Genomic DNA, 23,343 nt, shown 5'->3' on the forward strand with positions numbered 1-23,343 from the left:
TTTAGCAGTATGCTTAGGGTCATTGTCCTGCTGGAAGGTGAACCTCTGTCCCAGTCTCAAATCTCTGGAAGACTGAAACAGGTTTCCCCTCAAGAATTTCCCCGTACTGAGCACCATCCCAGTCCCTGTTTCCCAGTCCCTGTCAATGAAAAACATCCCCACAGCATGATGCTGCCACCACCATGCTTCACTGTGGGGATGTTGTTCTCAGGGTGAGGAGATGTGCTGGGTTTGTGCCAGACATAGCGTTTTCCTTGATGGACAAAAAGCTACATTTTAGTCTCATCTGACCAGAGTACCTTCTTCCATATGTTTGGGGAGTCTCCCACATGCCTTTTGGCGAACACCAAATGTGTTTGCTTATTCTTTTCTTTAAGCAATGGCTTTTTTCTGGCCACTCTTCCGTAAAGCCCAGCTCTGTGGAGTGTACGGCTTAAATCAAATCAAATGCTTGTGCTTCTAGTTCCGACAATGCAGTAATAACCAACGAGTAATCTAACCTAACAATTTCACAACAACTACCTTATACACAAGTGTAAAGGGATGAAGAATATGTACATAAAAATATATTAATGAGTGGTGGTACAGAACGACATAGGCAAGATGCAGTAGATGGTATCGAGGACAATATATATATATGAGATGAGTAATGTAGGGTATGTAAACATTATATTAAGTGGCATTGTTTAAAGTGGCTAGTGATACATTTATTACATAAAGATGCAGTAGATGGTATCGAGGACAATATATATATATGAGATGAGTAATGTAGGGTATGTAAACATTATATTAGGTGGCATTGTTTAAAGTAGCTAGTGATACATTTATTACATCAATTTTTCCATTATTAAAGTGAATGGAGTTGAGTCAGTGTGTTGGCAGCAGCCACTCAATGTTAGTGGTGGCTGTTTAACAGTCTGATGGCCTTGAGATGGAAGCAGTTTTTCAGTCTCTCGGTCCCTGCTTTGATGCACCTGTACTGACCTCGCCTTCTGGATGATAGCGGGGTGAACAGGCAGTGGCTCAGGTGGTTGTTGTCCTTGATGATTTTTATAGCCTTCCTGTGACACTGGGTGGTGTAGGTGACCTGGAGAGCAGGTAGTTTGCCCCCGGTGATGCATTGTGCAGACCTCATTACCCTCTGGAGAGCCTTACGGTTGTGGGCGGAGCTCTTGACGTACCAGGCGGTGATACAGCACGACAGGATGCTCTCGATTGTGCACCTGTAAAAGGTTGTGAGTGCTTTTGGTGACAAGCCGAATTTCTTCAGCCTCCTGAGGTTGAAGAGGCGCTTCTTCGCCTTCTTCACGACACTGTCTGTGTGGATGGACCAATTCAGTTTGTCTGTGATGTGTACGCCGAGGAACTTAAAACTTACTACCCTCTCCACCACTGTCCTGTCGATGTGGATAGGGGGGTGCTCCCTCTGATGTTTCCTGAAGTCAACGATCATCTCCTTTGTTTTGTTGACGTTGAGTGTGAGGTTATTTTCCTGACACCACACTCTGAGGGCCCTCACCTCCTCCCTGTAGGCCGTCTCGTTGGTAATCAAGCCTACCACTGTAGTGTCGTCTGCAAACTTGATGATTGAGTTGGAGGCGTGCGTGGCCACGCAGTCATGGGTGAACAGGGAGTACAGGAGGGGGCTGAGAACACAGGATCAGCAGGGTGGAGATGTTATTTCCTACCCTCACCACCTGAGGGCGGCCCGTCAGAAAGTCCAGGACCTAGTTGCACATTGTGGGGTCGAGACCCAGGGTCTCGAGAATAATGACAAGTTTGGAGGTTACTAAGGTGTTAAATACTGAGCTGTAATCGATGAACGTTCTTACATAGGTATTCCTCTTGTCCAGATGTGTTAGGGCAGTGTGCAGTGTGGTTGAGATTGCATCGTCTGTGGACCTATTGGGGCGGTAAGTAAATTTGAGTGGGTCTAGGGTGAAGGTGATATGATCCTTGACTAGTCTCTCAAAGTATTTCATGATGACGGAGTGAGTGCTATGGGGCGATAGTCATTTAGCTAGGTTACCTTAGCTTTCTTGGGAACAGGAACAATGGTGGCCCTCTTGAAGCATGTGGGAACAGCAGACTCGGATAGGGATTGATTGAATATGTCCGTAAACACACCAGCCAGCTGGTCTGCGCATACTCGGAGGGAGCGGCTAGGGATGCCGTCTGGGCCTGCAACCTTGCGAGGGTTAACACGTTGAAATGTTTTACTCACGTTGGCCGCAGAGAAGGAGAGCCCGCAGGTTTTGGTAGCGGGCCGTGTTCAACGCAATAGGAAGGTGTTCTAATTTTCAACTCAATAGGAAGGTGTTCAACTCAATAGGAAGGTGTTCAACTCAATAGGAAGGTGTTCAACTCAATAGGAAGGTGTTCAACTCAATAGGAAGGTGTTCAACTCAATAGGAAGGTGTTCAACTGAATAGGAAGGTGTCCAACTCAATAGGAAGGTGTTCTAATGTTCAACTCAATAGGAAGGTATTCAAATCAATAGGAAGGTGTTCAACTCAATAGGAAGGTGTTCAACTCAATAGGAAGGTGTTCAACTCAATAGGAAGGTGTCCAACTCAATAGGAAGGTGTTCAACTCAATAGGAAGGTGTTCAACTCAATAGGAAGGTGTTCAACTCAATAGGAAGGTGTTCAACTCAATAGGAAGGTGTTCAACTCAATAGGAAGGTATTCAACTCAATAGGAAGGTATTCAAATCAATAGGAAGGTATTCAAATCAATAGGAAGGTGTCCAACTCAATAGGAAGGTGTTCTAATGTTCAACTCAATAGGAAGGTGTTCTAATGTTCAAATCAATAGGAAGGTATTCAACTCAATAGGAAGGTGTTCAACTCAATAGGAAGGTGTTCAAGATGTTCAACCCAATATTAGGAAGGGTTATTAGTAAGGTGTTATTGATGTTCATGTCACGTTCTGACCTTTATTTCCTGTGTTTTGTATTTAGTTAGTATGGTCAGGGCGTGAGTTGGGTGGGCAGTCTATGTTTGTTTTTCTAGGTTTTGGATATTTCTATGTTTTCGGCGTAGTATGGTTCTCAATCAGAGGCAGGTGTCATTAGTTGTCTCTGATTGAGAATCATACTTAAGTAGCCTGGGTTTCACTGTTTGTTTGTGGGTGATTGTTCCTGTCTCTGTGTTTGCACCAGATAGGACTGTTTTGAGTTTTCACATTTCTTGTTTTTTTGTAGTCAGTTGTTCATGTGTACCTTAACGCATTAAAAAGAACCATGGACACTTACCACGACGCATATTGGTCCTCAGATCCGTTTCGCCTCTCCTCTTCGGAGGAGGAGGAGGAAATTCATTACAGTTCAACTCAATATTAGGAAGGGTTAGGGTTATTAGGAAGGTGTTCTTGATGTTCAACTCAATATTAGGAAGGGTTAGGGTTATTAGGAAGGTGTTCTTGATGTTCAACTCAATATTAGGAAGGGTTAGGGTTATTAGGAAGGTGCTCTTGATGTTCAACTCAATATTAGGAAGGGTTAGGGTTAGGGTTAAAAGGAAGGTGTTCATAATATTTTACACACTCACTGTAGGTAGCACACAGGACCCTTTTCTCTGTTGAGATTATTTCCTTTTTAATTTCAATCCAAATGTAAAATGTTTACATTTTGATTAATTCAAATCTCTGTCTGTCTATTTTTTTTCTCTTTCAGGCTGACCATAAATGCAGAGTGCCAGTTACAGCTGCATAACTTCCCCATGGACGAACACTCCTGCCCACTCATCTTCTCCAGCTGTGAGTAACCTACCTCCTCCTGTGCATCCATGCTCAGCACCAGCACCTATATCTTTACAGGTTTTGATTTCTTATCAACACCAGTCTATTATCAGAAGAATACATTATTTTCATTACATAATTATATTGAATTATAAACATATGTTTGAAAGAAATGCCAACAGTGTGCAAAGCTGTCATCAAGGCAAAGGGTGGCTACTTATATATTTGCACTTTTTTGGTTACTACATGAATCCATATGTGTTATTTCATAGTTCTCATGTCTTCATTATTATTCTAGAAAATAGCAACAACAAAAAAATTGAATAACCCTTGAATAAGTAGTTGTGTCCAAACGTTTGACTGGTACTGTACATTCAGAGCATTCTGGAAGTATTTGGACCCCTTCACCTTTTCTACATTTTTTTTTACGTTACAGCCTTATTCTAAAATGTATTAAATACTTTTTTTCTCATAAATCTATACAAAATACCCCATAATGACAAAGTGAAAATAGGTCCCGAAGAAAATAGTGGCCTCCATCATTCTTAAATGGAAGAGCTGGCCGCCCAGCAAAACTGAGCAATTGGGGGAGTAGGACCTTACTCAGGTAGGTGACCAAGAACCCGATGTTCACTCTGACAGAGCTCCAGAGTTCCTCTGTGGAGATGGGAAAACCTTCCAGAAGGACAACCATCTCTGCAGGCACTCCACCAATCAGGCCTTTATGGTAGAGTGAACAGACGGAAGCCACTCCTCAGTAAAAGGAACATGACAGCCCACTTGGAGTTTCACCTAAAGGAATCTCAGACCGTAAGAAACAATATTCTCTGGTCTGATGAAACCAATATCGAACACTTTGGCCTGAATGCCAAGTGTCACGTCTGGAGGTAACCAGCCACCATCCCTACGGTGAAGCATGATGGTGGCAGCATCATTCTGTGGGGATGTTTTTCAGAGGCAGGGACTGGGAGACTAATCAGGATGGAGGGAAAGATGAATGGAGCAAAGTACAGCGAGATTCTTGATGAAAACCTGCTCCAGAGTGCTAAGGACCTCAGACTGGGGTGAAGGTTCCCCTTCCAACAGGACAACGACCCTAAGCACACAGCCAAGACAAAGCAGGGTTGACTTCAGGACAAGTCTCAATGTCCGTGAGTGACCCAGCCAGAGCCCGGACTTGGGAGAATGGGAGAAACTCCCCAAATACAGGTGTGCCAAGCTTGTGGTGTCATACTCAAGAAGACTCAAGGCTGTAATTTCTGCCAAAGGTGCTTCAACAAAGTACTGAGTAAAGGGTACTGAATTCTTATGTTGATGTGATATTTCATTTTTTTTTAATGTATTCTAGAAACCTATTTTTGCTTCGTTGTTATGGGGGTTTGTGTGTATTTTTTTAAAAGCTTTATCTCGCTAAACGAAACCACTTTTCAATTCCTCATCATTTCACGGGGCCTTAAAAGTTCAAACAGTACATTTCTTAATAGAAGTAATAAATAAATAATAAATCAAATAAGTAACTAATAACAACTGTAATAACTGTGGTAACCCATAATACCTGAAACAACAATAATAACTGTAATAACCTATAATTACTGTAGCAACTATAATAAATGTAATAACTCATAGCAGCTGTGTTAACTGTAATAGCTAATAATAACTAATAATAACTGATAACAGCTGAAATAAGTGTAACAGATAACAGATGTGATAACTAATTAATTAGGTCGCATTCCGCTTCGCTCCACAGGTAGTATCACATTTTCATTTCATTTCATTACAGTCCCAACGGTGTGATTTGTTTGATCGTAGTTAGCTACATAGCTAGCTACATAGCCGTCTTTGTTTCAAAGATAATTGTGTAGTCTAGAGCGATTTTCTAGGTTAGCTAGCCAGCTATTGTCGTTCTCCTAACGCAACGTAACATAACCAAAACTGCTAGCTAGCCAGCTAGCCCCCGAAAAGCAGCATTGTAGAAACTTCACACTCAACGGAACGACTTGATTAGGGTAGTGTCAACAACGCAGCTAGCCTACCTCAGCAGTACTGTATCGTTTAATCATTTTAGTCAATTAGATTCTTGCTACGTAAGCTTAACTTTCTGAACATTCGAGACGTGTAGTCCACTTGTCATTCCAATCTCCTCTGCATTAGCGTAGCCTCTTCTCTAGCCTGTCAACTATGTGTCTGTCTATCCCTGTTCTCTCCTCTCTGCACAGACCATACAAACGCTCCACACCGCATGGCCGCGGCCACCCTAATCTGGTGGTCCCAGCGCGCACGACCCACGTGGAGTTCCAGGTCTCCGGTAGCCTCTGGAACTGCCGATCTGCGGCGAACAAGGCAGAGTTCATCTCAGCCTATGCCTCCCTCCAGTCCCTCGACTTCTTGGCTCTGACGGAAACATGGATCACCACAGACAACACCGCTACTCCTACTGCTCTCTCTTCGTCCGCCCACGTGCTCTCGCACACCCCGAGAGCTTCTGGTCAGCGGGGTGGTGGCACCGGATCCTCATCTCTCCCAAGTGGTCATTCTCTCTTTCTCCCCTTACCCATCTGTCTATCGCCTCCTTTGAATTCCATGCTGTCACAGTTACCAGCCCTTTCAAGCTTAACATCCTTATCATTTATCGCCCTCCAGGTTCCCTCGGAGAGTTCATCAATGAGCTTGATGCCTTGATAAGCTCCTTTCCTGAGGACGGCTCACCTCTCACAGTTCTGGGCGACTTTAACCTCCCCACGTCTACCTTTGACTCATTCCTCTCTGCCTCCTTCTTTCCACTCCTCTCCTCTTTTGACCTCACCCTCTCACCTTCCCCCTACTCACAAGGCAGGCAATACGCTCGACCTCATCTTTACTAGATGCTGTTCCTCCACTAACCTCATTGCAACTCCCCTCCAAGTCTCCGACCACTACCTTGTATCCTTTTCCCTCTCGCTCTCATCCAACACTTCCCACACTGCCCCTACTCGGATGGTATCGCGCCGTCCCAACCTTCGCTCTCTCTCCCCCTACTCTCTCCTCTTCCATCCTATCATCTCTTCCCTCTGCTCAAACCTTCTCCAACCGATCTCCTGATTCTGCCTCCTCAACCCTCCTCTCCTCCCTTTCTGCATCCTTTGACTCTCTATGTCCCCTATCCTCCAGGCCGGCTCGGTCCTCCCCTCCCGCTCCGTGGCTCGACGACTCATTGCGAGCTCACAGAACAGGGCTCCGGGCAGCCGAGCGGAAATGGAGGAAAACTCGCCTCCCTGCGGACCTGGCATCCTTTCACTCCCTCCTCTCTACATTTTCCTCCTCTGTCTCTGCTGCTAAAGCCACTTTCTACCACTCTAAATTCCAAGCATCTGCCTCTAACCCTAGGAAGCTCTTTGCCACCTTCTCCTCCCTCTTGAATCCTCCTCCCCCTCCCCCTCCCTCTCTGCAGATGACTTCGTCAACCATTTTGAAAAGAAGGTCGACGACATCCGATCCTCGCTTGCTAAGTCAAACGACACCGCTGGTTCTGCGACACCGCTGGTTCTGCTCACACTGCCCTACCCTGTGCTCTGACCTCTTTCTCCCTCTCTCTCCAGATGACATCTCGCGTCTTGTGACGGCCGGCCGCCCAACAACCTGCCCGCTTGACCCTATCCCCTCATCTCTTCTCCAGACCATCTCCGGTGACCTTCTCCTTACCTCACCTCGCTCATCAACTCATCCCTGACCGCTGGCTACGTCCCTCCCGTCTTCAAGAGAGCGAGAGTTGCACCCCTTCTGAAAAAACCTACACTCGATCCCTCCGATGTCAACAACTACAGACCAGTATCCCTTCTTTCTTTTCTCTCCAAAACTCTTGAACGTGCCGTCCTTGGCCAGCTCTCCCGCTATCTCTCTCAGAATGACCTTCTTGATCCAAATCAGTCAGGTTTCAAGACTAGTCATTCAACTGAGACTGCTCTTCTCTGTATCACGGAGGCGCTCCGCACTGCTAAAGCTAACTCTCTCTCCTCTGCTCTCATCCTTCTAGACCTATCGGCTGCCTTCGATACTGTGAACCATCAGATCCTCCTCTCCACCCTCTCCGAGTTGGGCATCTCCGCGCGGCCCACGCTGGATTGCGTCCTACCTGACAGGTCGCTCCTACCAGGTGGCGTGGCGAGAATCCGTCTCCTCACCACGTGCTCTCACCACTGGTGTCCCCCAGGGCTCTGTTCTAGGCCCTCTCCTATTCTCGCTATACACCAAGTCACTTGGCTCTGTCATAACCTCACATGGTCTCTCCTATCATTGCTATGCAGACGACACACAATTAATCTTCTCCTTTCCCCCTTCTGACGACCAGGTGGCGAATCGCATCTCTGCATGTCTGGCAGACATATCAGTGTGGATGACGGATCATCACCTCAAGCTGAACCTCGGCAAGACGGAGCTGCTCTTCCTCCCGGGAAGGACTGCCCGTTCCATGATCTCGCCATCACGGTTGACAACTCCATTGTGTCCTCGTCCCAGAGCGCTAAGAACCTTGGCGTGATCCTGGACAACACCCTGTCGTTCTCAAATAACATCAAGGCGGTGGCCCGTTCCTGTAGGTTCATGCTCTACAACATCCGCAGAGTACGACCCTGCCTCACACAGGAAGCGGCGCAGGTCCTAATCCAGGCACTTGTCATCTCCCGTCTGGATTACTGCAACTCGCTGCTGGCTGGGCTCCCTGCCTGTGCCATTAAACCCCTACAACTCATCCAGAACGCCGCAGCCCGTCTGGTGTTCAACCTTCCCATGTTCTCTCACGTCACCCCGCTCCTCCGCTCTCTCCACTGGCTTCCAGTTGAAGCTCGCATCCGCTACAAGACCATGGTGCTTGCCTACGGAGCTGTGAGGGGAACGGCACCTCAGTACCTCCAGGCTCTGATCAGGCCCTACACCCAAACAAGGGCACTGCGTTCATCCACCTCTGGCCTGCTCGCCTCCCTACCACTGAGGAAGTACAGTTCCCGCTCAGCCCAGTCAAAACTGTTCGCTGCTCTGGCCCCCCAATGGTGGAACAAACTCCCTCACGACTCCAGGACAGCGGAGTCAATCACCACCTCCCGGAGACACCTGAAACCCCACCTCTTTAAGGAATACCTAGGATAGGATAAAGTAATCCTTCTCAACCAATAGATGCACTATTGTAAAGTGGCTGTTCCACTGGATGTCATAAGGTGAAAGCACCAATTTGTAAGTCGCTCTGGATAAGAGCGTCTGCTAAATGACTTAAATGTAAATGTAAATGTAATTATAACTGTGATAACTGTAATAACTAATAACAGCTGAAATAAGTGTAACAGATAACAGATGTGATAACTAATAATAACTGTAATAACTATAACACCTGTAACAACTGGTAATAACTGTGACTGCTGTAAAAACTGTAATAACTAATAATAACTAATAACTGTAATAGCAAATAATAATTGATAACAACTGCGATAACTGATAATAACCATAATAACTGGCAATAACGTATAACAGTTGTAATAACTGTAATAGCTAATAATAACTAATAACTGTGGTACCGTATAATAACTGTAACAGCTAATAATAACTAAGAACTGTCATACCTTATAATAACTGTAATAGCTAATAATAACTAAGAACTGTGATACCTTATAATAACTGTAATAGCTAATAATAACTAAGAACTGTGATACCTTATAATAACTGTAATAGCTAATAATAACTAAGAACTGTGATACCTTATAATAACTGTAATGACTGTAATAACTAATACTAGCTGTAAAAACTGTCAACTGTAAATACTGGGATAACTGGGATAACTGTAATAGCTAATAATAACTAATAATAGCTGTAAAAACGAATAGTAACTAACAATAACCACTAATAACTGACAACTGTAATAACTAATAATAACTAATATCGGTGACAATTAATAACGTTTAGGGTTAGATTTTCACAGATTCCTTTCTTTGCAAATTAAACGAGTAAAAATACCAAATCGATTGTGCATGTTAAACCTTTTTAGGATATGAAAAAGTATTTTACCTAACAAAACGACACTTCATGTTATCTCTGGGACCCTTTGGATGATTAATCAGAGCAAGATTTCAGAATGTAAGTACACATTTCACCTTCAGAGATGAATTTATCAAACCTTTCGTGGTGAAAAAAAGTGTTTTGTTTTTAGGAGCTCTCCTCAAACAATAGCATGGCATTTCTTCACAGTAATGGCTACTGTAAATTGGACAGTGCAGTTATATTAACAAGAATTTAAGCTTTCAGACGATATATAGACACTTATATGTTCCGACATTTGTTGTTTCTCTAGAATTTGCGATGGTGACACAAGGCGCTGCATGGTTCACAACTGTCCCGACAATGGGACGCCTATCCCCAAGAAGCCTATCAACTCCTGAGATTAGGCTGGCAATACTAAACCGACATTTGTTGTTTCTCTCAAATCTGCGATCGTGACACAATGCGATCGTGACACAAAAACTGCCCCGTTGACAGGATGCCTATCCGTAATTAACATCACATACACACATGTTATCCAGATACTGACTGTTAGCACTTGGTCGCCTATAGCAACACCCCAAAAGAATGGGCTTGAGCTGAGGCAGGTGAACCTGCAACCACATCACTTCAATAACATTTAACATGAGATCCTCTCTAAGCTTGATGGGAATATGCCTCTGAATATACACAGCAACACCACCCCATAGGGCCCCTTTGGGCTCCCGAGTGGCGCTGCAGTCTAAGGCACTGCATCTCAGTGCGTGAGGCGTCACTACAGACACCCTGGTTCGAATCCAGGCTGTATCACAATCGGCCGTGATTGGGAGTCCCTTATCGCAGCCCACAATTGACCCAGCGTCGTCCGGGTTTGACCGGTGTAGGCCGTTATTGTAAATAAGAATTTGTCCTTAACTGACTTGCCTAGTTAAATAAAGTTTTACAAAAATAAAAAGAATAGGTATTTGTTATTTCCCTTGCTGGTACTGTATCATCAAAGGAAATATATTAGTCTCAGAGATGGTCAATATATGAATGTCATCTGATGTAAACAAGGTATTGATTTCATGAACCTTATTTCTAAGCCCATCTAAACCCATTAATATATGTAGCTTATCTTTCACCCTTTCATCAGTAGCTTATCTGAGATGTAAAAAAAATGACATTATTCGTCAGTCAATCAGAAACGTTTGAGTGTAAGTGAGCTACTCTCGCCAGGTGGACAATTTACCTGTCACAGCCGATGGAAACAATGTCCCCGTGCTCTCTGGCAGCTTTCACGGCTGATATCAGCACTTTTGGCCTCTGGCTTTTCATCGATCATTTTTCCTTTTTTTGTATTTTTTTCCGTCTTCATGTGGGATTCCACAACAATGTTATTTTACCTTGATTGTTCTTCTATAGTAGAGAATCCTTTTTCCCTGCCGTTGTTAACATAGATTCACAGACAGTGCTGATGTTGTTTCTCGTGGACCAGTTGTCATCTTTTTTTCAGCCCTGTTTCATCAAGCACTCCCTGGAAGAAATTGTTGTAAAGGCTCCTTGTAGAATGATTTTTGTTGGTTTAAAAGATCTTTCACCTGCGCTAGGGAAACACTGACCTTGGCAGCTTTAGGTGGCAACTTCGATTAACTTTGGTAGCTATACCAGTTCCAGCTAGTCTGTCAGGATCAACAAGTATATAAACCAATCTTTGTCAGGAAACACTGTCACAACTTTACAAAAACAACAAACTGAGCTCTCTTGTTCAGAGTTCTGATGACCAAAATTAACCGAAAATGTCACACATTACCGCGCAATACGGGGGACGAAACTAACTCAAGCTAAAATGCCCTTATCTTACTGTAAATTAAATGAAAGAACATGATCGTGGTTGTTGCCGTGACGCCTCCACCATTGTTCCTCACTGAGGTTTTAGAAAGATATCTATGTGGGTAACTTTGGGGTGCGTTTTTGATATCGAGAGTTAAGGACTTGCTTCGTTGGTAAAAGCAGTGTTTTTATGTTGGAATTTTTGTATGTTTATTCTAGGTTCTAAAAGTCCGTTAGCATGATTGGCCAATTAAGCTAATGAATTTCCATTGACATTACATCGCATGCTAGCTCACACTTTACTTGTAATGTAGCTTAATGTTGTGCAGAATGTATCTCTTTCAAGTGTTAAGATATTGTTCTTATGAGGTAATATGGTTGTGGAAACATTACATGTATGCATCATTGTCTCTCTTATTTTGAGGCACTTTTTCAGTCAAGTGAAATGTTGAAATATCTTGCCATTAATCTTCTATGATATTTTTTGTCTGGAAAGTATTCAGTCATATTTGCGTGCTTTATTTGTCATGTGGAAACAATTTGTTGTTTGTAGCTAATGTAAAAATAATTTTCACATTCATAAAAAAATGTATACGATTCACATTTGTTATACTAGCCCTTCATGATTCTGAATAAAACTCCAGCAATTTGAACAAATGAAAAAGTAGATTGTGCTGAGTTACTGGCACATTGAACCATGTCGCAGCTCAATCTAGAATCGGCTTCCTATTTCGCAAAAAAAGCATCCTTCACTCATGCTGCCAAACATACCCTCGTAAAACTGACGATCTGGGTACTGTTGTCGGATGCTCTGTACTGCCGAGGCGCACTGTAGGCCTGGTGTCGGCACTGGTGGTACTGGGCTGGTGACACACAACTCAGGGCGAGTGCGGGGAGCAGGAACAGGACGTACTGGGCTGTGGAGGCGTACTGGAGGTCTGGAGTGTAGAGCTGACACAAGCCGTCCTGGCTGGATGTTTATTTTCTCCCTGCAAATGCACATACTGGGCTGTGTAGACTCACCGGAGACACAGTACTCAAAGCCGGCGCAGGATATCCTGGTCCAAGGAGGTACACTGGAGACCAGGAGTGCTGAGCCGGCACCATCCTTCCTGGCTGGATGCCCATTCTAGCCCGACACCGGGCTAGAATAGCACACTGGAGACACCGTGAGATTCTTGTTCTGTGACGTTAGACCATGATCCAGAATAGTTCTGTGAGATTAGACCATGATCCAGAATAGTTCTGTGAGGTTAGACCATGATCCAGAATAGTTATGTGAGGTTAGACCATGATCCAGAATAGTTCTGTGAGGTTAGACCATGATCCAGAATAGTTCTGTGAGGTTAGACCATGATCCAGAATAGTTATGTGAGGTTAGACCATGATCCAGAATAGTTATGTGAGGTTAGACCATGATCCAGAATAGTTCTGTGAGGTTAGAACATGATCCAGAATAGTTCTGTGAGGTTAGAACATGATCCAGAATAGTTATGTGAGATTAGACCATGATCCAGAATAGTTCTGTGAGGTTAGAACATGATCCAGAATAGTTCTGTGAGGTTAGACCATGATCCAGAATAGTTATGTGAGGTTAGACCATGATCCAGAATTATTCTGTGAGGTTAGAACATGATCCAGAATAGTTATGTGAGGTTAGAACATGATCCAGAATAGTTCTGTGAGGTTAGAACATGATCCAGAATAGTTATGTGAGATTAGACCATGATCCAGAATAGTTCTGTGAGGTTAGACCATGATCCACAATTATTCTGTGAGGTTAGAACATGATCCAGAATAGTTCTGTGAGGTTAGAACATGATCCAGAATAGTTATGTGAGGTTAGACCATGATCCAGAATTATTCTATGAGGTTAGAACATGATCCAGAATAGTTCTGTGAGGTTAGAACATGATCCAGAATAGTTCTGTGAGGTTAGAACATGATCCAGAATAGTTCTGTGAGGTTAGAACATGATCCAGAATAGTTCTGTGAGGTTAGAACATGATCCAGAATAGTTCTGTGAGGTTAGAACATGATCCAGAATAGTTCTGTGAGGTTAGAACATGATCCAGAATAGTTCTGTGAGGTTAGAACATGATCCAGAATAGTTATGTGAGATTAGACCATGATCCAGAATAGTTCTGTGAGGTTAGAACATGATCCAGAATTATTCTGTGACGTTACACCATGATCCAGAATAGTTCTGTGAGGTTAGAACATGATCCAGAATAGTTCATGATCCAGAATAGTTCTGTGACTTAGACCATGAATTATTCCAGAATAGTTCTGTTGATTAGACCATGATCCAGAATAGTTCTGTGACCATGGTTAGACCATGATCCAGAATAGTTATGTGAGGTTAGACCATGATCCAGAATAGTTCTGTGAGGTTAGACCATGATCCAGAATAGTTCTGTGAGGTTAGACCATGATCCAGAATAGTTATGTGAGGTTCATGATCCAGAATAGTTATGTGAGGTTAGACCATGATCCAGAATAGTTCTGTGAGGTTAGAACATGATCCAGAATAGTTCTGTGAGGTTAGAACATGATCCAGAATAGTTATGTGAGATTAGACCATGATCCAGAATAGTTCTGTGAGGTTAGAACATGATCCAGAATAGTTCTGTGAGGTTAGACCATGATCCAGAATAGTTATGTGAGGTTAGACCATGATCCAGAATTATTCTGTGAGGTTAGAACATGATCCAGAATAGTTATGTGAGGTTAGAACATGATCCAGAATAGTTCTGTGAGGTTAGAACATGATCCAGAATAGTTATGTGAGATTAGACCATGATCCAGAATAGTTCTGTGAGGTTAGACCATGATCCACAATTATTCTGTGAGGTTAGAACATGATCCAGAATAGTTCTGTGAGGTTAGAACATGATCCAGAATAGTTATGTGAGGTTAGACCATGATCCAGAATTATTCTATGAGGTTAGAACATGATCCAGAATAGTTCTGTGAGGTTAGAACATGATCCAGAATAGTTCTGTGAGGTTAGAACATGATCCAGAATAGTTCTGTGAGGTTAGAACATGATCCAGAATAGTTCTGTGAGGTTAGAACATGATCCAGAATAGTTCTGTGAGGTTAGAACATGATCCAGAATAGTTCTGTGAGGTTAGAACATGATCCAGAATAGTTCTGTGAGGTTAGAACATGATCCAGAATAGTTATGTGAGATTAGACCATGATCCAGAATAGTTCTGTGAGGTTAGAACATGATCCAGAATTATTCTGTGACGTTACACCATGATCCAGAATAGTTCTGTGAGGTTAGAACATGATCCAGAATAGTTCTGTGAGGTTAGAACATGATCCAGAATTATTCTGTGAGGTTAGAACATGATCCAGAATAGTTCTGTGAGGTTAGACCATGATCCAGAATAGTTCTGTGAGGTTAGAACATGATCCAGAATAGTTCTGTGAGGTTAGAACATGATCCAGAATTGTTCTGAAAAATATACTTCAATAGTTCTGAAAAACCTTGCTGCAACGATATGTTGATGTGTCGTGATTGAGTGAAGTAGACATGGGGTGGCCTGCAGAATATATTCTACCTTGGGCCTTCAGGTCACTAAGTCCACCCCTTGTATAGGTAATTACCTCATGGTGTTCTCCAGAAGTGGTTGTGCCATCTCTCAAAGACTAGGTCGTTTGTTTTGTTGAGTGATGATGTTTGAGGAAAAATACTGGAGAGATTCCCTGAACATCTCTGATTTAGTGTTGTTTGAGTGTTCGGTACAATGCTAGAGTGTTGGCTTGGATGTGTCTGAATATGCTATAGGGTCTTTGGAAGGTGCTGTTGGAATGTGTTATAGGGAGTTGGCAAGTGAGTTTACCAGGCATGGTTTGGATTTTATGATTGCATTTCATTTCCTAAACAGTGTTTGACTGTCCTTTTATACAAGTGTTGGCAGAAACAACAGATCTGTGTTGTAGGTCTCAGCACAGGTCACTTTCTGCAATTAATTATTACTGTTAATTTTTTCATAGTCCTGCAGTAAAATTACTAATTTCAGAGCCACAATGCATTCTGGGTATATTATTATCTCAACGATGTTAAGGATTAAATGGAATTGTAGGTGACATTTAAAAAAGCCAAGCAATTACATGATTCTATTGTGCTTCCTGCTTCAGGCTGGTTTTGTGGTAAGAGTCATTCATTGTCATGATATCACAGTCTATGATGAGGCTGGTTAATATACAATGCATTCGGAAAGCATTCAGACCCCTTGACTTTTTGCACATTTTGTTGAGTTACAGCTGTATTCTAAAATGAATTAAATAAAAATGTTTCTCATCAATCTACACAAAATACCCCATAATGACAATGCGAAAACAGGTTATTATAAATTTTTGCAAATTGATTAAAAAAACTAAGTATTCAGACCCTTTGCTATTAGACTCGAAATTGAGCTCAGGTGCATCCTGTTTCCATTGATCACACTTGAAATGTTTCTACAACTTGATTAGAGTCCACCTGTGGTAAGTTCAATTGACTGGACATGATTTGGAAAGGCACACACCTGTCTATATAAGGTCCCACAGTTGACAGTAAATGTCAGAGAAAAAAAACAAGCCATGAGGTCGAAGGAATTGTCTGTAGAGCTCCGAGACAGGATTGTGTTGAGGCACAGATCTGGGGAAGGGTACCAAAAAATGTATGCAGCATTGAAGGTCCCCAAGAAAACAGTGGCCTCCATCATTCTTAAATGGAAGAAGTTTGGAACCACCAAGACTGGCCGCCCAGCCAAACTGAGCAAACTGAGCAATCAAGAGAGACTGGCATTAGTCAGGGAGGTGACCAAGAACCACTCTAACAGAGCTCTAGAGATCCTCTGTGGAGATGGGAGAACCTACCAGAAGGACAACCATCTCTGCAGCACTCCACCAATCAGGCCTTTATGGTTGAGTGGCCAGATAGAAGCCACTTCTCAGTAAAAGGAACATGACAGCCCGCTTGGAAAGGCACCTAAAGACTCTCAGACCATGAGAAACAATGACAGCCTGCTTGGAGTTTGCCTAAAGGCACCTTTTTTTATTTGTATTTATTTCACCTTTATTTAACCAGGTAGGCCAGTTGAGAACACCTTTATTTAACCAGGTAGGCCAGTTGAGAACACCTTTATTTAACCAGGTAGGCCAGTTGAGAACACCTTTATTTAACCAGGTAGGCCAGTTGAGAACACCTTTATTTAACCAGGTAGGCTAGTTGAGAACACCTTTATTTAACCAGGTAGGCTAGTTGAGAACACCTTTATTTAACCAGGTAGGCTAGTTGAGAACACCTTTATTTAACCAGGTAGGCTAGTTGAGAACACCTTTATTTAACCAGGTAGGCCAGTTGAGAACACCTTTATTTAACCAGGTAGGCCAGTTGAGAACACCTTTATTTAACCAGGTAGGCCAGTTGAGAACACCTTTATTTAACCAGGTAGGCCAGTTGAGAACACCTTTATTTAACCAGGTAGGCCAGTTGAGAACACCTTTATTTAACCAGGTAGGCCAGTTGAGAACACCTTTATTTAACCAGGTAGGCTAGTTGAGAACACCTTTATTTAACCAGGTAGGCTAGTTGAGAACACCTTTATTTAACCAGGTAGGCCAGTTGAGAACACCTTTATTTAACCAGGTAGGCCAGTTGAGAACACCTTTATTTAACCAGGTAGGCCAGTTGAGAACACCTTTATTTAACCAGGTAGGCCAGTTGAGAACACCTTTATTTAACCAGGTAGACTAGTTGAGAACACCTTTATTTAACCAGGTAGACTAGTTGAGAACACCTTTATTTAACCAGGTAGACTAGTTGAGAACACCTTTATTTAACCAGGTAGACTAGTTGAGAACACCTTTATTTAACCAGGTAGGCCAGTTGAGAACACCTTTATTTAACCAGGTAGGCTAGTTGAGAACACCTTTATTTAACCAGGTAGGCCAGTTGAGAACACCTTTATTTAACCAGGTAGGCCAGTTGAGAACACCTTTATTTAACCAGGTAGGCAAGTTGAGAACACCTTTATTTAACCAGGGAGGCTAGTTGAGAACACCTTTATTTAACCAGGTAGGCCAGTTGAGAACACCTTTATTTAACCAGGTAGGCTAGTTGAGAACACCTTTATTTAACCAGGTAGGCTAGTTGAGAACACCTTTATTTAACCAGGTAGGCCAGTTGAGAACACCTTTATTTAACCAGGTAGGCCAGTTGAGAACACCTTTATTTAACCAGGTAGGCCAGTTGAGAACACCTTTATTTAACCAGGTAGGCCAGTTGAGAACACCTTTATTTAACCAGGTAGACTAGTTGAGAACACCTTTATTTAACCAGGTAGACTAGTTGAGAACACCTTTATTTAACCAGGTAGACTAGTTGAGAACACCTTTATTTAACCAGGTAGACTAGTTGAGAACACCTTTATTTAACCAGGTAGGCCAGTTGAGAACACCTTTATTTAACCAGGTAGGCTAGTTGAGAACACCTTTATTTAACCAGGTAGGCCAGTTGAGAACACCTTTATTTAACCAGGTAGGCTAGTTGAGAACACCTTTATTTAACCAGGTAGGCCAGTTGAGAACACCTTTATTTAACCAGGTAGGCCAGTTGAGAACACCTTTATTTAACCAGGTAGGCAAGTTGAGAACACCTTTATTTAACCAGGGAGGCTAGTTGAGAACACCTTTATTTAACCAGGTAGGCCAGTTGAGAACACCTTTATTTAACCAGGTAGGCTAGTTGAGAACACCTTTATTTAACCAGGTAGGCTAGTTGAGAACACCTTTATTTAACCAGGTAGGCCAGTTGAGAACACCTTTATTTAACCAGGTAGGCCAGTTGAGAACACCTTTATTTAACCAGGTAGGCCAGTTGAGAACACCTTTATTTAACCAGGTAGGCCAGTTGAGAACACCTTTATTTAACCAGGTAGACTAGTTGAGAACACCTTTATTTAACCAGGTAGACTAGTTGAGAACACCTTTATTTAACCAGGTAGGCTAGTTGAGAACACCTTTATTTAACCAGGTAGGCTAGTTGAGAACACCTTTATTTAACCAGGTAGGCCAGTTGAGAACACCTTTATTTAACCAGGTAGGCTAGTTGAGAACACCTTTATTTAACCAGGTAGGCCAGTTGAGAACACCTTTATTTAACCAGGTAGGCCAGTTGAGAACACCTTTATTTAACCAGGTAGGCAAGTTGAGAACACCTTTATTTAACCAGGGAGGCCAGTTGAGAACACCTTTATTTAACCAGGTAGGCCAGTTGAGAACACCTTTATTTAACCAGGTAGGCAAGTTGAGAACACCTTTATTTAACCAGGTAGGCTAGTTGAGAACACCTTTATTTAACCAGGTAGGCCAGTTGAGAACACCTTTATTTAACCAGGTAGGCTAGTTGAGAACACCTTTATTTAACCAGGTAGGCCAGTTGAGAACACCTTTATTTAACCAGGTAGGCTAGTTGAGAACACCTTTATTTAACCAGGTAGGCTAGTTGAGAACACCTTTATTTAACCAGGTAGGCTAGTTGAGAACACCTTTATTTAACCAGGTAGGCTAGTTGAGAACACCTTTATTTAACCAGGTAGGCTAGTTGAGAACACCTTTATTTAACCAGGTAGGCAAGTTGAGAACACCTTTATTTAACCAGGTAGGCTAGTTGAGAACACCTTTATTTAACCAGGTAGGCTAGTTGAGAACACCTTTATTTAACCAGGTAGGCCAGTTGAGAACACCTTTATTTAACCAGGTAGGCTAGTTGAGAACACCTTTATTTAACCAGGTAGGCTAGTTGAGAACACCTTTATTTAACCAGGTAGGCCAGTTGAGAACACCTTTATTTAACCAGGTAGGCCAGTTGAGAACACCTTTATTTAACCAGGTAGGCCAGTTGAGAACACCTTTATTTAACCAGGTAGGCCAGTTGAGAACACCTTTATTTAACCAGGTAGGCCAGTTGAGAACACCTTTATTTAACCAGGTAGGCCAGTTGAGAACACCTTTATTTAACCAGGTAGGCTAGTTGAGAACACCTTTATTTAACCAGGTAGGCCAGTTGAGAACACCTTTATTTAACCAGGTAGGCTAGTTGAGAACACCTTTATTTAACCAGGTAGGCCAGTTGAGAACACCTTTATTTAACCAGGTAGGCTAGTTGAGAACACCTTTATTTAACCAGGTGGGCCAGTTGAGAACACCTTTATTTAACCAGGTCGGCCAGTTGAGAACACCTTTATTTAACCAGGTAGGCCAGTTGAGAACACCTTTATTTAACCAGGTAGGCTAGTTGAGAACACCTTTATTTAACCAGGTAGGCCAGTTGAGAACACCTTTATTTAACCAGGTAGGCCAGTTGAGAACACCTTTATTTAACCAGGTAGGCTAGTTGAGAACACCTTTATTTAACCAGGTAGGCCAGTTGAGAACACCTTTATTTAACCAGGTAGGCCAGTTGAGAACACCTTTATTTAACCAGGTAGGCCAGTTGAGAACACCTTTATTTAACCAGGTAGGCTAGTTGAGAACACCTTTATTTAACTAGGTAGGCAAGTTGAGAACACCTTTATTTAACCAGGTAGGCTAGTTGAGAACACCTTTATTTAACCAGGTAGGCTAGTTGAGAACACCTTTATTTAACCAGGTAGGCTAGTTGAGAACACCTTTATTTAACCAGGTAGGCCAGTTGAGAACACCTTTATTTAACCAGGTAGGCCAGTTGAGAACACCTTTATTTAACCAGGTAGGCCAGTTGAGAACACCTTTATTTAACCAGGTAGGCAAGTTGAGAACACCTTTATTTAACCAGGTAGGCCAGTAGAGAACACCTTTATTTAACCAGGTAGGCCAGTAGAGAACACCTTTATTTAACCAGGTAGGCCAGTTGAGAACACCTTTATTTAACCAGGTAGGCTAGTTGAGAACACCTTTATTTAACCAGGGAGGCCAGTAGAGAACACCTTTATTTAACCAGGTAGGCCAGTAGAGAACACCTTTATTTAACCAGGTAGGCCAGTAGAGAACACCTTTATTTAACCAGGTAGGCTAGTTGAGAACACCTTTATTTAACCAGGTAGGCCAGTTGAGAACACCTTTATTTAACCAGGTAGGCCAGTAGAGAACACCTTTATTTAACCAGGTAGGCTGGTTGAGAACACCTTTATTTAACCAGGTAGGCCAGTTGAGAACACCTTTATTTAACCAGGTAGGCCAGTTGAGAACACCTTTATTTAACCAGGTAGGCCAGTTGAGAACACCTTTATTTAACCAGGTAGGCCAGTTGAGAACACCTTTATTTAACCAGGTAGGCTAGTTGAGAACACCTTTATTTAACCAGGTGGGCCAGTTGAGAACACCTTTATTTAACCAGGTAGGCCAGTTGAGAACACCTTTATTTAACCAGGTAGGCTAGTTGAGAACACCTTTATTTAACCAGGTAGGCTAGTTGAGAACACCTTTATTTAACCAGGTAGGCAAGTTGAGAACACCTTTATTTAACCAGGTAGGCAAGTTGAGAACACCTTTATTTAACCAGGTAGGCAAGTTGAGAACACCTTTATTTAACCAGGTAGGTAAGTTGAGAACACCTTTATTTAACCAGGTAGGCAAGTTGAGAACAAGTTCTCATTTACAATTGCGACCTGGCCAAGATAAAGCAAAGCAGTTCGACACATACAACGACACAGAGTTACACATGGAGTAAAACAAACATACAGTCAATAATACAGTAAAAAAAACAAGTCTATATACAATGTGAGCAAATTAGGTGAGAAGGGAGGTAAAGGCAAAAAAGGCTATGGTGGCAAAGTAAATACAATATAGCAAGTAAAACACTGGAATGGTAGTTTTGCAATGGAAGAATGTGCAAAGTAGAAATAAAAATAATGGGGTGCAAAGGAGCAAAATAAATAAATTAATTAAATACAGTTGGGAAAGAGGTAGTTGTTTGGGCTAAATTATAGGTGGGCTATGTACAGGTGCAGTAATCTGTAAGATGCTCTGACAGTTGATGCTTAAAGCTAGTGAGGGAGATAAGTGTTTCCAATTTAAGAGATTTTTGTAGTTCGTTCCAGTCATTGGCAGCAGAGAACTGGAAGGAGAGGCGGCCAAAGAAAGAATTGGTTTTGGGGGTGACTAGAGAGATATACCTGCTGGAGCGTGTGCTACAGGTGGGAGATGCTATGGTGACCAGCGAGCTGAGATAAGGGGGACTTTACCTAGCAGGGTCTTGTAGATGACATGGAGCCAGTGGGTTTGGCGACGAGTATGAAGCGAGGGCCAGCCAACGAGAGCGTACAGGTCGCAATGGTGGGTAGTATATGGGGCTTTGGTGACAAAACGGATAGCACTGTGATAGACTGCATCCAATTTGTTGAGTAGGGTATTGGAGGCTATTTTGTAAATGACATCGCCAAAGTCGAGGATTGGTAGGATGGTCAATTTTACAAGGGTATGTTTGGCAGCATGAGTGAAGGATGCTTTGTTGCGAAATAGGAAGCCAATTCTAGATTTAACTTTGGATTGGAGATGTTTGATATGGGTCTGGAAGGAGAGTTTACAGTCTAACCAGACACCTAAGTATTTGTAGTTGTCCACGTATTCTAAGTCAGAGCCGTCCAGAGTAGTGATGTTGGACAGGCGGGTAGGTGCAGGTAGCGATCGGTTGAAGAGCATGCATTTAGTTTTACTTGTATTTAAGAGCAATTGGAGGCCACGGAAGGAGAGTTGTATGGCATTGAAGCTTGCCTGGAGGGTTGTTAACACAGTGTCCAAAGAAGGGCCGGAAGTATACAGAATGGTGTCGTCTGCGTAGAGGTGGATCAGAGACTCACCAGCAGCAAGAGCGACCTCATTGATGTATACAGAGAAGAGAGTCGGTCCAAGAATTGAACCCTGTGGCACCCCCATAGAGACTGCCAGAGGTCCGGACAGCAGACCCTCCGATTTGACACACTGAACTCTATCAGAGAAGTAGTTGGTGAACCAGGCGAGGCAATCATTTGAGAAACCAAGGCTGTCGAGTCTGCCGATGAGGATGCGGTGGTTGACAGAGTCGAAAGCCTTGGCCAGATCAATGAATACGGCTGCACAGTAATGTTTCTTATCGATGGCGGTTAAGATATCGTTTAGGACCTTGAGCGTGGCTGAGGTGCACCCATGACCAGCTCTGAAACCAGATTGCATAGCAGAGAAGGTATGGTGAGATTCGAAATGGTCGGTAATCTGTTTGTTGACTTGGCTTTCGAAGACCTTAGAAAGGCATGGTAGGATAGATATAGGTCTGTAGCAGTTTGGGTCAAGAGTGTCCCCCCTTTGAAGAGGGGGATGACCGCAGCTGCTTTCCAATCTTTGGGAATCTCAGATGACACGAAAGAGAGGTTGAACAGGCTAGTAATAGGGGTGGCAACAATTTCGGCAGATAATTTTAGAAAGAAAGGGTCCAGATTGTCTAGCCCGGCTGATTTGTAGGGGTCCAGATTTTTCAGCTCTTTCAGAACTTCAGCTGAATGGATTTGGGAGAAGGAGAAATGGGGAAGGCTTGGGCGAGTTGCTGTTGGGGGTGCAGTGCTGTTGACCGGGGTAGGAGTTGCCAGGTGGAAAGCATGGCCAGCCGTAGAAAAATGCTTATTGAAATTCTCAATTATGGTGGATTTATCAGTGGTGACAGTGTTTCCTATCTTCAGTGCAGTGGGCAGCTGGGAGGAGGTGTTCTTATTCTCCATGGACTTTACAGTGTCCCAGAACTTTTTAGAGTTAGTGTTGCAGGAAGCAAATTTCTGCTTGAAAA

The 23,343-nt window shown here is 42.8% G+C and overlaps 1 protein-coding gene across 1 annotated transcript in view; it reads left to right on the forward strand.

Moving 5' to 3' along the window:
- The window catches only part of LOC115123447 (gamma-aminobutyric acid receptor subunit gamma-3), a 428,918-nt gene that overhangs the window by 318,169 nt on the left and 87,406 nt on the right, over window positions 1-23,343 (forward strand). The window contains exon 5 of the mRNA XM_065009375.1: window positions 3,676-3,758. Within this exon, the coding sequence (XP_064865447.1) occupies window positions 3,676-3,758 (83 nt within the window). The remainder of the gene's footprint in view (window positions 1-3,675; window positions 3,759-23,343) is intronic.

Source organism: Oncorhynchus nerka, linkage group LG24, assembly GCF_034236695.1.
Source record: "Oncorhynchus nerka isolate Pitt River linkage group LG24, Oner_Uvic_2.0, whole genome shotgun sequence".
NCBI classification, from domain to species: domain Eukaryota; kingdom Metazoa; phylum Chordata; class Actinopteri; order Salmoniformes; family Salmonidae; genus Oncorhynchus; species Oncorhynchus nerka.